The following is a 17,220-nucleotide window of genomic DNA, read 5'->3' on the forward strand; positions in this document are numbered from 1 at the left end:
CACTCCCAACACCGCCTGCTACTGCCTAACCTGCAACTTTACCCCTCCTCCCTCTCCCTGCAACCAAGTGGAAACTCATAACCACCTTTCATTGGATGTTCTGCCAATTCTGCACATATTTATCCCCTTTTGAACTCCTCCTCTCCATCTCTTTTCTGTTTTCCTGAAAAAACATGTCTCCCTGTTGTGTAACGCTACCATCTGGATCCATACAACAACATCACTACTAGCAGCATCAGAACCAGGCCTGCTTTCAAAAGGAAGGCACATGGGGTGGGGTGGAGCAGCTCAGGGTAGATGATTATCAAGCTTTTCAGAATATGTATGTGTGTGTGTCTTTGCTTTGTTTGTATTTATTTGACCACTCTTTTACCATGTTGTTCCATTACAAACTAATAGCCTACTTATTTACAACGATGGCCTGGCAAAGGGCCACAAATAAATGTCCAGTAAGTTCTTATCTAGAATCACTCTTTCTCAATATATTGGATGAAAAATTCAAACGGGACCTTATCAGCAGCCCTTGGCCAGCACTTCACACTTTCTGGCCATGTCTTTTACAGCCTCAGGCACTGCTTCTTAAAAACCCTATAGACAACTTTTTTGCTTTAACTTATCATTATGAAGTAAATGTTGATTGCACAGTGTAATGGCTTTAGAATAATGACACCGTCGGCGTTTAGATTGGTTCCCTATAAGCCTCGCTTTCACTATGCAATTCTGTCTGCCACCAGGTATGATCTCCCAGGCAGCCACAAACAAACAAATGATCCATTGTCCGTTTGATAATCTAAACAAAGAACACGTTTTCTTGCAGTGGCCTTTCTAAAATGAGCAGTGGTGAAAGTTATTATATTGTGTTATGATCAAGGAGTTGATAAGCAGACAGGAGCTAGTCTCTAACGGAAAGCGATCCGGTTGTCTTTGCGACAGCGGCGCAAACAACAGTACCACTTGGAAACGCTAGGGGGGACAACAGGGGGAAAGTTGAAAAGTTGTCTGTATCCACTTTAACTAGAAAATAATGACCAAAAGTCAATGAAAATGGAAGAGTGGGAGGAAGAAGGAGTGGGATGAAGATGCTTATGTCTACAACATTCCACTTCATCGTGTTGTACCTGCAAATCAGCAGGATTCTTCATTCTTCATCATACTCAATATGAAAATGGTTTTGTTTTTTTTTTTTGTTGAACTGTTGACCATCTGTTCATCTTAAAATCGCCTCCATCTTAGATGTAGGATAAATAAGATGAGGTAATCACACCTCCACAATAAATGGACTTGATCTAATAATCATAGCATGTTGATGTTTTTCACATGCTGACTCAGTATTATTACCGTATGGTTAGGAAGCATATTGCTTAGTTTTAGGATTGAAAGTTTTCAGACAGTTTGCACCCTGTCCAATTCTGTGCTGGTTGAAGTGATGGCCAGATGTAATCCAACATCCATTTTACCAGTTTGCGCCCAGGATCACACCCTTTTCAAAGCCCAATCCTTTTTCCAAATGTAAAACAAAAGGATATTCCCGCCACAAAAAATAAGATAAAAACAAACATTAGTCAAGGCACATTTTTTATTCTCATATTGCCATAGGTGTTTAGAGAGCTTTGTTTGTGAATGGGTTAGGAAAGATACAAAAATCTTATCCTCCAGTTTAAAAAAGAAAAAAAATTCCCAATTGGTGCTCTAAATCTCACTTGCTGAGTAGTAAGCCCTAATAACAAGGTCTCTAATATGGGCCTCAGCAATTATGCTACACCACTTTCTGAGGGTCTGTTTCATCTTTATCTTTAGCCTCAGTTGCCTCTGCCTTGCTGGAGTGGGGGTTGATGGAGCCGCTCCACCCTATGTATGGCATCATCTCTGGTCTTGGTCAGCAAGTCTTTGTAGTTAGGTTCAGCCCAGTATGTCTGGTACCAAGCATTAGGTTGGCGGTGTCAGTGTCTGTGCCAGTAGACTTCATTTATTTCAGAAGAGCAACAGAAATGATACTTTCTATGATTCAGCTGGTTTTACCTTCTAAACAGTTATCTCAAAATCTTCATGCCAACTTTATTGTAGTGTGATTATGTATAGGCAGTCGCAGCTCAAATGACCTTGAGTGGCACCAGTTAGCAAGTTGCTAGTACTTTATCCATTAATTGTGAAAGATGAAAACAGGTGGCATTGCGATTAGTTATTCTTACATACAAAACTGTTTCATACGTATATGTTCTAAGCTATATCTGCATCATGATTACCCTACATATGGACACAGTAACTGTTTAGGGGATAAATGTTTGGTTGGAGAGCACGCCCAGCAACCCAGAAAATCCATCCACGTTTAATAGTTACTGCCCAAAGCATTACCCCAGAATAAGTGATCATTATGTGATATCCACCAGCTGGTGTCCTAGTATTGAGTGTATACTGTATGTCATGGTCTCCATGGTGACTCTGGTTTACTCACTACACACACACAGTCACACAGATGGACAAGATCTTGGAAGCAGCCAGGCGTATTGTCTTGGACAGATCAAGGCTGAATCCTTTTTATACTCTCAATTCAATCAAGGGAATTTGTGTTTAATTGTGAAGAGGATACTGGGAGAGCATTGGTTACCTCAGCTATTGATTACGTTTTTACAAACAACTACCAAAAACATGGCTAACAAGCAACAAACACTATTATTTTCATAACTAGACACCAAATATGAGTTGCTCACTTTTCTTCTTCCTCTTTCTCTCATTTAGAGAAACTCAGTTCCTTTGGCACCTGAAGCTCATCTTCCCTCAGAGCAGCACAGAGTTTAACCAGAGGAGGTGAGTTGCACAACAAATTTCTTGAATATTATACATGCACCCAAGTTTCTGCTCAAGTGTGTGTATGCCAGTGTTTTAGTAACTGGTGAAAGCCAACATTACCAGGAAACCTTTTGGAGCTCATTGAGGTTATGCCATTTCAGAGTCCAGAGGGGGGTACTACTTGTTCTAGAGAACTTCCACATCCCCAGAAAGTGTATGTAGTTTTGCCTGTCGAGGGTACAGTCGACTTACCTTAGTAAGAGCGAACAGTGAGACCCATGTGTGCATTGTTAGACAGTGATTATAGATGCCATCCATTAAGACCATGATTTGGCTTGATTTGGTTGTTGACATTTACATATTTTCTCTCCTGTTTGCTTTTTTCTCTACAATCTCTATCTCTTATACTAGGGTGCCTGACAGACAAACCCTAGAGCAGATCTTGACCCATTACATTCACCCTACAGAGTCCGACCCTGTGAGACGCCAAAAGTAAGCTTTCGGTTCAGTCAACATTCTTCCATTGTAATATGTCTTACAATAAATGTTTATGCATTTTGTTCTTTGTGATTATATATAGGTTTGTGTGCTTTGCTGCATGCCAAATTTCCCGTTAGGACAATACATTCTTGAACTATAATGTATCACCAAGATAATTTCACATGACTTCACTGTGGCTTCAAGTGTATATTCTTCAACATTTGATAGTACTGCTCTCAGTCTCCTCCTGGAATGATCAAAGCTTAGACCCCATTCATCAAGCATCCATCAGACACACACACATGCACACATGGCCACTCATATATATGCAGACACACAGGCACACTTTCAGGTGATATTTAGAAAAGGTCAGAACTCTGTGATGGGCCATTTCATTATTGGTATCAGTCCTCTGGCCTTGTTCTCAACCTGATGACATCTCTAAGATCTTTTAGAGGGCAAGCTTAGAGTGGAGTTGGCTAATGAGCAATATGTAAAGGTTAGCACTTACATTCATCCTCTGCTTGATGTTTTTTACCTCCGCCAAGGAGGTAATGTTCACCTGCGTCTGTCTGTCCGTCTGTTTGCAGGATATCTCAAAAAGTTGGGCACAAATTTGCATAAAACTTGGTATGAAGGTTGGTTACGGGCCAAGGAAGAACTGATTAACTTTTCATGTAGATTGGCCAAAAGGGGGCATGGTGGTGTTGTCAGACACAGCGGAGGTCTGTGCTCTACTGAGCACATTTTCTAGTTTTATGACTTGGCCCTCCGCAATAGGTGGTCCACCAAGGTAAGGAATGAACATGTTATAACATGTTGCCATTACTCTTGTTTAATGTAGGTTTCTCAGTATTGTATTTTTCGGTTTTATTGTGTCAAGCTATCACTGTTGACCACAGTTTGCGTTAAATTCTGGACTACACTCAGAAACGCTGGCTCATGCATTCCATTCAATGGTAGAAATTCAACTACCCAGTTGTTTGGGCTCTGTCACCAAACTCATAAATAGAAGTAAAAAACTTCACAATGTGATAATGGACCTAGAAATCAACACCAATTTGATGTGCGGTTTGGAAGACCTCTTTAAGTTCAAGGGAAAAAAAACTTTGACTGGTGCTCAGCCCATTGTTTTCCCTTGAAAAGCTAAAATGAGCAGTTTTACTGTTGGGAACCACTGACTCTGCAAGCTGTTTAGTCACTGGACTCTCATGTTCATAACAAGTGGGAATGGAAATGGGGAAAGCAAAGCTAATTGAATTGCTCAGAATTATTGCTTCTGAAATGCATAGAGTGACGTATTATTAAACACTACACCACATGCCAAAACCAGTTTGTCACAGTTACTTACATCTGCAATTGCATTGTATTGTCCTGGGAACAATACATTCAGTATAGCCAAAGCTCATTGCATTGTGCAAGATGCAGACCTTGATGGCAGCATCAGCACTGCATGTACGAAGCAGTTGCTACAATATAGAAATGCTTTGGCTTCTTGTATTTCAGATTTATGTGCTAGGCTCACCATCCTGTTCTGTCAAAACATATTGTAGCCATGAGTGCAGCTCTGGTTTTGATGACCTTTAGCAGGTCCACAGTTGCCTGCACGCCAGGCCAGAGTCCCTGTAATTGAGTTTGGCAGCAGTGTGTGTAAGGATTATGCCTCCACTGCAGACTAACTATAAATCAGTCTGCACGTAAATGAACCTTGTATGAAAGGGAATGGACCAAGGCACAAATATAGCTCTCAATGGTTTAATGTCAATGGGGAATTCATGAGGCCTTCTTGCTCCTCCCCAGACCAAATTTAATATCTCAGTTTTCTGCAATTTTAAGAGGAGGTATGCTAAAAGAAAATTTTATTCCTCATAGTTGCTTTAAGTTTTTTGTGGAAAGTACTGCATTAAGTGCAAACCTAAACAACTTATTTTTTAGAAGGAAACATTTTGGTTAGTCTCTTTCTTATATTTGGAACCAATTTCTTGACACAGTTGAAGTTTTGCTTGGGTGTAAAAATACTTTTGTCTTTTCTAAGTTTTTGGATGATGTTGAAGGTACACATTTTGGTTTAGGGCTGTCATGTCCACCATCAGTATAGACATATTGAGACGAAAGTAATCTCAAAAGTCAGACATGATATAAATCAATCAATGAATCAATCAATCATGAGTCAATCCATCTGTGCTGTCAGTCTATTGTAGAGAAGTATTCTGCAATGCCTTGTTCCACATTGCGATCAGTCTCCAGTCCTTGCTGAATGCGGTATCTCAGCACCATGTCACGTTTGGCCTCTGTCATGCCACAGCTGTGTTCACCATGACACACACACAGTGCTTGGTCTACGCTCACAGCCCTGTGACTTAACAAGGGATGAAATGAGGGCTTTAACAATCCCACATCACAGAGTGTAATTGTTTTCCACAAGGGAAAGTGAACAGATGATAGGTAGAGTGGTTGCTTTCTGAATTTCATTAGGTTTCCTTTGTCTCCATGCAGCAAAAGAGGAGGGATAATTCAGTTAGGGGAAGTACAACATCTGTCATTCGAGGGTCCTTTTCTATCCTGATCCTTGATATGAACGAACTCAATCCAATTTCAGTCACACAAGACGGTCTATTGCTGCCTCTCCACCCTCGCTCTAACTCCCACAATCTTGCTTTCCTACATTTACCTCTGTATTTTTGCCAATCTGCTCTTGCTTCACTTTCTTTTCACTTCCCAGGCTTGTGTTTCTCCTAACATGCACTACTGTCTTTGAACAAGGCATGCTCTTTGATTGCAGAACGCTCCTGCTAGACCCCTCGGTATCTCTAGTCTGAACCTCTGCTAGACCAGCCCTCTGACTCCCCTGACCCAAGCTGTGTATCGATAAAAATTAAAACAGTAAGACTTGTTACAGGAATAGCTTACTGAGCACTCTGTCAGGCAGCATTGGGAACTATTGGGGCTCTAGTGATTTCAGTGATATAACTCTTAAATAGACACCACTGACTTGGCCCAGTGCCAGCCATTTGGAACAGCCTCTGCTTAGTCTGGACTCAAGTGAGTGGGGTTTAACTCTCCGTGGCCCATTGGCTGACTGTGTACAGCAGGCTCAGGCACCATGGCCCGTCACTAGGATGGAGGACTGTCCCTACAGACAAGAAACCTCAATCAGAGCCTGTGCATCAGTCACCATGCCAGACGAGTGTACATTCGGGGCTCTGCTGTGCTACACTCACTCAATGCGCTCTTTGTGTTTTGACCTTTCCATTGACCACCTTAGGAAATACTGTACAGTCAACATACCCTTATCTTTTGTCCTTCTCTTATTCAGGTTAGGGTGGTGTCACGTCTCTAAGCCCCTGTGTTGATGCGACTCTCTGTTTCAGATTGAAGATGTATGTGCACGCCCCATCTGATCACGTGAAGGTCTTCATGAAAGCAGAGGGGAGAAAGGCTAACTCTGTGAGGTGAGATCTAATATCTACTTGTCACCCATCTCATTTCCCATGATGAATGTAATATGATACTGAATTGATTCCCATAAGGAAATATCTTTGCTTTGCCCACTCACGGAGGTCTGGGCGCAGGGTCAAAACGAGTCTGGAGCTGGTAGGGATTCAGTGTCTTGCTCAGGGACACTTCAGCAGGGTGGATGTTGCTGGGTTACACAGGTCTTGAAACCCGGCCTCGCTGTTGAAGGAAGGTCTGTCTAACCACTAGTCCACCCTGCCAGGCCTCACATCCCAAGACATGTTGTCTTGTGCTAATGTCAGTTCATTTGCTTCATATCAAAGTCATTTTGGTGATTCTCCTTTTTTACAGGTGATGGCTAAACACCCAGTGTTTAGCCATCACCTGGCATGGTTGTTCACCAAAACCAAAAGGTACTGTACAGTAGTTAAAGACTTGAATTGTATCTAAATAAGAGGCATTGTTACACAGCTAAAAGCACTGAAGCTAATACAGGGAATGGGATTAGAGGTAAAACTGGTCCCCCAACCAAAATTACCCCCTCCCCCGGTAACATAACTTGTAGAACTAACAAGGATTCAGGCAAATGTTAAATTGACAGACCATAAACCAAGTAGGCTTTGCAGTCGCTTTTAGATGTAGTATTGTAATTGTTGTTTTCTATGAGAAGTTTAGGACATTTAATCAGAACAGCTTGTCTTCAATTGCATTAGCCCATGAAGAACGATCAGTGATTCCCACTTGGTCTGTTCTTGGAACTAAACAAGTAAATAAAATGCAGGGCACTTATAATCTCAGAAAGTGTGTGAGAACCCTGTCATCGCTCAGGCATCCTGTCCGTGTGACCATTCTGCCCGTTCGATTGGGCTTGCCACTCATGATGGATTTATTCGGCGTGTGTGAAATCTACTTAATTGCTTTATGAACATGACATCACTGACTTGTAAATTCCTGCAATGCTACGCAGTGCTTAGGCAGAGAGGCCTGACTGGGAGGGTTTTTCTCCGCCCCTTTGCGCCATCCTCTCCCCAACTTTGAGAATGCCATTGATCAAGAAAATCATCCTCAGCTTTCACCTACGAGCTCCCTCCCTCTCTTTCTCTCTTTTGCTTTCTCACTCACTCACTGACTCTTTCTTGCTCTTACTTTCTGTCCTTTGCATGCTCTCTCTTTCTCTCTCTTTCTGTCCCTCTGTCTGTCTCTCTCTCTCTCTCTCGCTCTCTCCCTGTCTCTCTCTCTTTCTGCCTCTCTCTCAAGGGGGTTGGGGGGGCAGGTGTTGATAGCACCCATTTGCCTCGCCTAGTTTTGGATTCTTTGGCTGTCCTCCATTTCCACTTAGTCATGGAGTGAATGATGATCTTCTGCACTCATAATCATTACCCCCCTGGCCAGCATGAAACATCATGAAACCTCCCATCCTTTTCTCTTGTAACACACAGATGCTGCATCCGTTTTGCCCTGGGGATTGGGCAGCCCACTCTTTCCAAGCAGTTAAATTCCTTTTTATGACAGTATATAGAGAAGAAATGAAGGAAAGGGAGTGTAGAGATGTGATGGCTCACCATGAGCCAGGATCTTGCATGAACAGTCAGGTTGTCACCTTTTCCTCAAATATGAATTTGCATATAATTCTCTGATGCTACACACCTTTATAATGCAGTAAGATCTGATGAGTCATTACTAGCATGTAAATGACAAGGCATATTCAAGGCGAAATCACACATGTAAACAAAATTACAGATTTGAATGTTAGATATTCCACCAAATTATAATTTTTTATTTTTTTTTTAGAAGTTACTGCCCTAATGAGCTGTTGATTTATATCCTTTTGCATCTTGTCACAGTGACTCATTGTCCATGTTTTTTGTAGATGTACAGATAAACAGACGTGTATGCACAGAGACTCTCTCTCTCTCACACACACACGCACACATACACACACACACACACACACACACACACACACACACACTACACACACACACACACACACACACACACAGACAAGGGGCACTGGTGCCCCTCCATAAGGTTACATAAGCCTGGGAGAACAGGGGTTATGAAAACCTGATAAATCCAGGCTTGTCTCTACATTCTCCCCAACTGAATCGTTTCCCTTGTGTGTGTGGATTCCTCTCTACAGGTGGCTATGGTAGTGCTAAAGAACATAATACAGACAAAGTTTTAAGGTGTGCATGGGAAATATTGCCTTCAGCATGATCAAGGATTGTCAAATTGACAAAATGTGCACACAGTGATCTCACGCCGTTAATTGATTATAATGGGCAAAAGTGCTCATCTATTTTGCTTGGTCATTGTGGTCTCAAGACTGTGATATACTGAGTGCGTTTTTGAGCAACATGATGGGCCAATTTGTCTGACAAAGTGAAGTAAGTAAGGCATAATATATAATGGAATTTATCTTGGCAAAAAGTTGCAGTGTAATCAGTGTAAGCTTGGTGAGACTGTTCCTGCAACAATATTGCCCTGCAGTGATACCAGAAAAAGTTCCACAGTGTATCTTAGATTATAAAGAGTAGATATAACTCTCTATTGCAACTATGGTGTCCTCCACTAACCTGGGCATCTCGGCACTAGATCACATCTGTGGCATTGTAAACCAATATTGGTGACACAGATGATGATTAGGGCTGTGCTGAGGATTTTATGACAATGAGCTGCTGCAGAGCTCATAATGCCATCAAAATGATATTTCTGCTGAGGGCATTATTGCAGACAGACTGAATGGCAATTGGTCATGTTTGAAATGTTTCCTACATGACTTATAACAACTATTTGCCTCATAGTCTTAGCCCTAAATCAGAGAAGTTAACATTTGAGAAAGGATGTCATGATTATTTCTTTATTCAACATTTCAGTCAATTTTGTTTCAACTCAGCTGCTATGGCAATGGATAATTCAATGGTGTAAATTAAGATTCTGCCACAATTTAAGTTGTGTGGTAATGGGTCATTCAGTGTTTTTTAACTTTCAGCTTCAGTTGCAGTTCTGTGGTAATGTTCAGTTAATGCTGTCAGTTTAGTTGGTGTAGGGGAGGAGGCAGAAGTAGCAGATTGGCAGCAGAGGGGAACAGCGTGGCCTAGCCCCTCTATGACTAATGGGAGGCAAATCCATCAGCAACACTATCAACCCTGGACCTAGAAGTGAGAGGCAGAGAAGTTGGGCGGAGTAGAAGAGGTGTTTCAAAATAAGAAAACAGTGGCCCTGTCAGCAAGCAAGATGTATGTATGTGAGACGTGAGAGGTGTCGAATGTGCTAATAAAAAAAATTGTAATATTAACAAACCTCAAACCTAGAAATTGGAGTTACTTAACTGTAACCAACCCCCCCCCCCCCTCTCTCTCTCTCATTCTCTCTCTCTGTCTTTAACCTTTTCCTGTCATACCTCAATAGCTTTGAGTATGGGGCTGTATAATAGGGGCCTGTTAACTTCGGTGTTTCATTTTTACTAAGTGTTTATTGTCAACATTATGCTTTTTAAGGGCAGAAATATGATGCACGTCCAGGGTGGAATTACCTCATATCAACTAGGTACAGTTACATAACAAGGCCAGGGCCATAAACAATAGCTCTAATAAGAAGAGAGCCCCCCTTCCAAACAGGGGTCACATCCCATCGTAGGGGTCCCAAAAAGGGGTCAAAGCATCACAAGCACAAGGGTTATAATGCAGGTCTCTGGGGAAGGAAAACCCCTCATTTTGAGCTGTATGATTAATGTTATGAAGTCATGCTGTGCTGTATGCGAACAGCAATTCATTTGGACGTTTTTTGTGCCAGTGTTGGGAAACATGTGGACCTGCCTTGTGTTGTTAGCGCCCTGGAAGCTGAAGAACTAATCTTCAAGCCTTCAGGCTGTGCAGGTGTTCATTTGGTTTTTCATTATCTCTGTTGTTTTTGGACACAACTCCCATTCACTTCTAATGATGATTCCTTTATTCTTCCAGCATTTTTTGTTGTTCTGATCAAATCCCTGCGCACAGCCATGGCTACCTGCAGGTCATCTGGGGCCAGGTCTAAAACAAAGGATTTGACAGAACCAGTACAGCTCTGAGTCGGGCCACAAAGGCCATTGCATGTGTTTGTTTTTATTGCTTAATGTCTGCTGGAATATCAGCCCAATCCAATAAAGCGGCCCTTGTGCTAAACTAAACTTAGCTGTGTAACCAGTCAACATCCTCTTACTGGAAAGGAGACATACTGTGCATCAAGAGGACCATTCACACCCTGCTGGATGTTTGTTTGTGTAACGTTTTTTTTTTTAAATGTTTATTTATTTCTTATTCATTCCATTCCTGGGATCCAGAGGATGTCCTTCCCTACCTCCCTCCCTCCTTACCTCCCAGCCATCCGTGTACCACAGAACATCTATGCCTCTTGACGTGTCGTCGGGAGAGATGCTGCTTTTACATTTTCAGCCAAAAGAAAGAAACCTTTGTGTGTGTGCGTGCACACCCATTCTGTTTTTCTTAACCAAAGTTCTGAATCCATAAAACACTGGTGTTCCTGTCCTTCCAAACGCTGCTTTCTCTCACATATTTGCGGCATACCCTCTCCTTAGCCCTACTAAACCGTCTATCTTCTCTCCCTCAGTTTGCCCTAAAGCTTCGTTTGAGTTTGTTTTGGCGCAGCAGATCTTCTCTTCAGGCCTGTTGCAGTGCAGGGCAAGTTTTGGACATTATTAACAAATTAGCTGGATATTAAAAGTAGCAGCTAACATTAAGTAATTGCTCAATGCCACAGCAGCAGTGTGGTAATATTGCCATCATGACGATTAATTGTGTTCAAAATTCCATCACTTCACTGTAGAGCTTGACGTAGCTTTAGTTATGCAGCAGCGCTGCTGTCCAATACACACACAGCAAACACTCGCCAACAGTTGAACCCAAAAAGCGATTTAAAACATGTGCTTTCAACACAATAACACCCACACTGAAGTTAAACATGTCTTTAAATAGCTGCGACAATTATCATGACATTTCAGATATAATCATCAATTTGATACTTTTGTGGTGTTGCTCACACTTGTTCACTTTGCTGACTGCTGGTTTTCTGCTGCATTCAGGTCATATCGGAAGAAGTGGAAGAACAGGCTTTTGTTGCTTTGTTTTGTTATACAATACGATACGATTTCACTCCCGCTTGTTGTCTGTTTTATTATTTATTTTTTACAGTTCTATTCTTTCAATAAAGAAGTGTTTAATCTTTTATTCAGGACCAAAATGAAAACTTTAATTTTAATCGTAATAACGTTTTCAGCCATATCATCCAGCACAAGGAGGTGGCTAAGTCCAACTTCAACATCAAACCAAATGAGCACAATATGATATTATGGCACGGTAAAAATTCAGATGAAAACATCTTGGGAGTCTGTTTTGAGCTGACATTATAAAGATACTTGGGTCCCAGTTTCACAAAGCATCTATAGATGACTGCGGACGTTATCTCAAATTCATGTTTGCGCTATATTTTCAACGTTGGAACAGGTCATTATAACATCTATTCAGAATGTCAAAATGTTTGCTGGGTTTCTTGCTTTTCCACCTTGCTCCTGCTACCTCCTCGTTGATAGGTCTCAGCAGTGGAGGGGAAAACAATAGGAACCCCCCAGGAGAGAACATCAGTCTTGCCCTCTGTTCATTCACTAGAACACTATATAGAGACCAGATGTGTGCGTGTTCTTGGCCCAGCCAGCCAGCCGTGTTTCAGCAGTGGCCAGGGCTTCAGCAATCCTATCCACACCACAGGGAGTAGCAATCTGGTTTGCCATCAACCCCTCCTGCTCTTTTGTTTACAAATACTTATGTTTTAGTTTAGTTTGTATATTCACACAAATAAAAAACATCCAAATTTACTATAAAATAGACATAAAAACAAGACATGACACGGTAACAATATTAATCTGGTATGCACAGTGCAAACAGATTCAGCCATTGTAGAAATCCCACTTTTTATGTGCTTGCTGCATTGCTGCTGCAAGCTTGTTCCACCCTCTTGTTCCAAGAGGAAACGTTAAACTAAAAATCTAAACTAAACATCTTGCTAAACTTTATACATACCAGATTGAGGTGAGTTCATTACCAGCTAAAAATTGGTTCACTACTTACTTTTTGACAGTTGTCCTTTCTTTTTTTTTATACTTTTTTCTTTCCAAGATGAGACCCATATGCTAACTGCTAAATCTATTGTCCCACATTGGGACCCAGGCTAATGAAAACCTACTTCTGCTCTTCTGATGTGGAGATCCATCAGGAATACGCCATGACAATTTTTGATCCCAAACCACATCCGGTTCTATGTTCATTCACATACCTCTACAAAAAGGTTAGTCACGCACAAGCTTAAATTGTACCACGGCACATTTTGTTCCTGTGTTTAGAGATGTTGCTCAAGGAGATTTCAAGTATGCCAGTCCACAGAGTACCTCTTCTTCTTTCCTTTATCCTGTGCTGCAGGAAATGCCAACAGATATTACTGTTGACTTGTGGGATTACGTGAGATGATCCTTGGCCCACCCCAGAGAAACTCTTCTAGGAGGGAGGGTTTCTTGGAACCTGGCCCACCAGTAAAGACCTGTAAATGTCACATTTCAGCGCAGTGCCTTGATTGGCTTTGGGAGTGGGTGTCTGACTGGTTCTCAGTCCGCCTGTCCTTTTAGCAAAACAAACAATAGCTCTCACAATCCCCACTCTGTCGGCCACTCGGCAGTTGATGGGGGGCACCAGCTATATATCAGAATTATATCATGCTGTGGATTTTGGTGATGACAGCCTAAGCTGGATGGGTTTGAAATGGTTGAGTGTAGAGGCAACCCATGTCTCCCTAGAGTCCAGTTAACCATTTAGCATCATGATTTACGACCATCCCTAACGCATGACAGGACCACTCAGAGACAAGACTAGACTGATGTCATCTCATAGAAGGAGCAAAACGAGGGCGAGGAGAGCTGCTTCAGCTGCTGCCGCGTGTTTGTGAGAGTTGTTATTGACTCTTGGTAAAGTCAGTTTCCATGTCTTGAGATGAAGAGGGCTCAACCAAGCTGGGTCTTAGCTGTGCCAAGCCATGACTCTTTCCCCCATCAATCCTCGAAAGAGTCTCAGCCATCAACTTGCCGCAGGCTGCTGGAAATAAAGAGCTGCAGTTGGGAAGTGAAGAATCTCAACAACAGTTGGCATTTTTGCTCCGCCACTGCTGCTGCCTAGCATCTAAAACCTTGACATTACAAGTTCCTCTATAATTATAGCCAAAGAACCACTTTTGCAATAGCTGGGTACCTTTTCTGTATACTGTAATTCCATTGCCAGTCTTGTAATCTGCTCTTTGCTTATTTTTTTGCTGATATCTGACTAAAATAGGTACCATGAGCTGGACATTGGGAAGAGCCTAAGGGACAACCTGAGCTACAAAACACTGATTGAGTATCCAGTGCTGCATGTTGTTCTCAGAGACCATTGGCAGGACTATCCACCGAAAGGACCAGGTAACACACCCTCATCCAGCTTCATTTGTCAGCAGTACTGCTGTAGTGGCTCATACTACTACAGTAAGATACTGGAATTTCTCAAACGTTATTCTCTGAACCAACACTTAACCGACTAATGCATCTAGCAAAAAACTTATCCATGTAAAGAGCAATATTTATAATATTTTTTCATCACTGCATTCAGCTTAATCTTAATCTTTTGCTTAATTTTTCACCTTTCTGCTTATTTTTAACACCTGTTTTTTCTATAACTAAACTAAAAAGGGTGGAGATATGACATGAGTCTAGCCTTATTTAGCCCCAAACTGACCCCCCCCCCTCATTCCAACAGTATTGTATCATGTCCTGGTGTCTCCAACAGAGACTTTAAGACTCCCTGTCCCCTTATTTTTCACTATGGCAACATGCTACCCCAACGGAAATTAATGTGTTCTGCATAGCATCACACACACCAGCCTAACCTCAGCTGGAGCCACAGCCAAAAAGAGGATCAAAGATGGCTTACAGTAGAACAGCGACATCATGAATTGTGAAATGTCAGAAAATGAGGTGGATGAGAAAAGGGGAGGCTGGCCTGTGCTTTCTCCCACCTATTGGTCAGTCTCTTCCAGTGTGAGGTAGTGAGGGCCCAGATCTGTCAGTCTTGACAAAGTAGGACCGCATATCATGAAGAAGCATGCAGCTGTTTGTTCCTACTCGGGAACCCTGTATCATTATACTGTCAGACCCAGACAGGCTGAATGACGAGGGAGGTAATTTTAGCCTGTGTGTGTGTTTTCAGTGATAAGGCCTTGGTGCTAAGCTGTTTCGCTGTACTGTTAGCCATAGAAACATCCTGATAATTGCACATGCCATGGCCTGGGAAGCTGGGCAGGAAGTGATAAAGAGTAATCGGACACTGTGGCAGCTGTGTATCCAATTAGGATAACATAGTGTTGAGGGCCTAGCAGGCTCTAACCATATTGGTCACTATTCTGGGCCAAATACAGCTAACCAAGGCTGACTCATTATTTATGGAACTTGATGACCTACAGGAGAGCATTTCTGTAATGCATTTTTCCTTGTTGTCAACAGAAATTATTTTTCATTTGGACTATAGTCGTAAATAACCTCTTCATGCTGTAAATGCTATAAGCTGGTCCTGGCAGGCCCCACTGGTCTCTGTGTCTGCTGTCTCTTACAGCACAAAGCTCTTTGACTGCCCTGCTTTTTTATTTTAAGGTTTTTGTTTTTACCTTAATCATATCATAAGCTCAACATGAGGCACATGTAAGGATTCAGGCAAAAAATACTTTGGCCTGTGTCCGAGCTTTAAAGTGAATTTGAAGCAAATCACTGTTTTATTTTGCATGGTTTCATACACATCTTTGCATGTGCTTTATAATTTGCCAGTATGTGGGGAGATCATTTTGGGGAATAATTGCTTATAATTCACAAATGTCACTTTGCAGTTGCTAACCCGCAGCCTTTCTTTCACACATGTCCGCCCTACTTTATTGCATAACTAATGGCTTGGCACACCGCCTCATTTTGGAACGCTGTATGGAGCCAAACCATAGCGTCATCATTGCCAAAACTGTCTGTACTGTCTCTCTTTGTCTCTCTCACTGCGTCCGTGTTTGCACGTGACCTCACTTTTGTTCCACCCCTGTTTTTATGGACACTCAAACTATAGTCACTTATGTATATATTTGGAATTGTGAGATTTCTACTCTGCAATAGCCTTGGCCACTCATGCTCAAGTGGGTGTATTGTAACTGGGGCGGTATTGTTTCAGCTGAACCTGGGTCAACCTGCAATAGTTTTGCAACAAAGAGGCAAGGGGTGGACCAGGGGAAGAAGGCGACCCAAGTTCCACCATCACCGCCACGGTCTTGCACCCCAGGAGGAACCAGTGTCTGGTCGGGAACCCAAGAGACCAGTCCTGAAATTGAACCCCCAAAGGAAAAAAGGGCCAAGAGGGAAACGGGGGAGGAGGAGCTGGAGGAGGGAGAGATCATAGACAGTAGTGATGAAGAGGAAGAGAAAGAGGATGAGGAAGGAAATGTTGAAGAAGAAGATACCCTAGTTATTAAGAGCTGTACTGGTGGTGAAGGTACCAAAGACCACGCTAATGTTTTAACTGACATGAAAGCAACTGAAGATGAGCTAGCAGACAGTGTGGGCAACGATGATGATGATGATGATGCTGGTATCGGTAAACACAGTGACAGCGGCAGGGATCAGTGCATAAACAACCACATTACTGGTTCTGCTGATGACAATGGGACTGTCAGAGAGAGTGCTGAGGTCAGCATGACTAAGGAGGTCGCTCTGAAAGAGCCCGAGCCTGTTCATACCCATCACTGCCATGACGAAAATGAGTCAGCTGCTGAGGACTGTGGATAGGAATGATAAGGACCATATTGCAGATGAGTAGGATGAAATGAATGAAGAGGCAGACATATCTGACATGAAGTCAGAGTTAATCTTGTGTCAGCATACAATAGGCCAATGCAAAGAAGGTTTTCAGTCCCTTTATCTAGATTGTTTTACGAGACGTGGATGGTTTCTGATAACATAAGAATATCATTGCATATAGAACCATGTTGATGTCGTGTTTATAATTATTTTATGTTCAGAAAATATATTTGACAACATGCTTTCTTAAATAAAGACAACATTTTTGGGAGATCGCTTTTTGTATTTCTTTTTGTTTGTGTTACATGTTCATAGCACACAATGGGATGCTGAGACTGACCCATGCCACATACCTCTCAAGGTAATTGTATCTTCATTTTTACATTAGTATTAGCAATTCAGGGAGCAGTTTGAGATGCATGACAGTTGATGGCATCTTCCACATTAATACATATTTAATGTGCCCCCTTGTTGACCATTGGTTTTAGTTGAAAAGTAAGGAAACACAACTCTATTCTACCCCACCATCACCACAACCCAAGACCGTTAATAAACAATGTTAATGTGCTAGTCTTTCTGACACCTCTGTGTGTCCC

General features: G+C 42.1%; 1 protein-coding gene across 1 annotated transcript in view; it reads left to right on the plus strand.

The window, feature by feature from the left end:
* Positions 1–16,889, plus strand: part of znhit6 (zinc finger HIT-type containing 6) — a 32,195-nt gene extending 15,306 nt beyond the window's left edge. Inside the window, exons 6-10 of the mRNA XM_071514988.1 lie at positions 2,737–2,805; positions 3,199–3,279; positions 6,639–6,719; positions 14,097–14,221; positions 16,002–16,889. Coding sequence (XP_071371089.1) covers positions 2,737–2,805; positions 3,199–3,279; positions 6,639–6,719; positions 14,097–14,221; positions 16,002–16,612 — 967 coding nt within the window. The 3' untranslated portion in view covers positions 16,613–16,889. The remainder of the gene's footprint in view (positions 1–2,736; positions 2,806–3,198; positions 3,280–6,638; positions 6,720–14,096; positions 14,222–16,001) is intronic.
* The last annotated feature ends 331 nt before the right edge of the window (positions 16,890–17,220 follow it).

The sequence above is a fragment of the Centroberyx affinis genome, unplaced genomic scaffold (assembly GCF_046629955.1).
Source record: "Centroberyx affinis isolate AG114_WGS23_722 - 3 ecotype Tasmania unplaced genomic scaffold, CSIRO-AGI_Caff_v1 ptg000291l_1, whole genome shotgun sequence".
Taxonomy (NCBI): Eukaryota; Metazoa; Chordata; class Actinopteri; order Beryciformes; family Berycidae; genus Centroberyx; species Centroberyx affinis.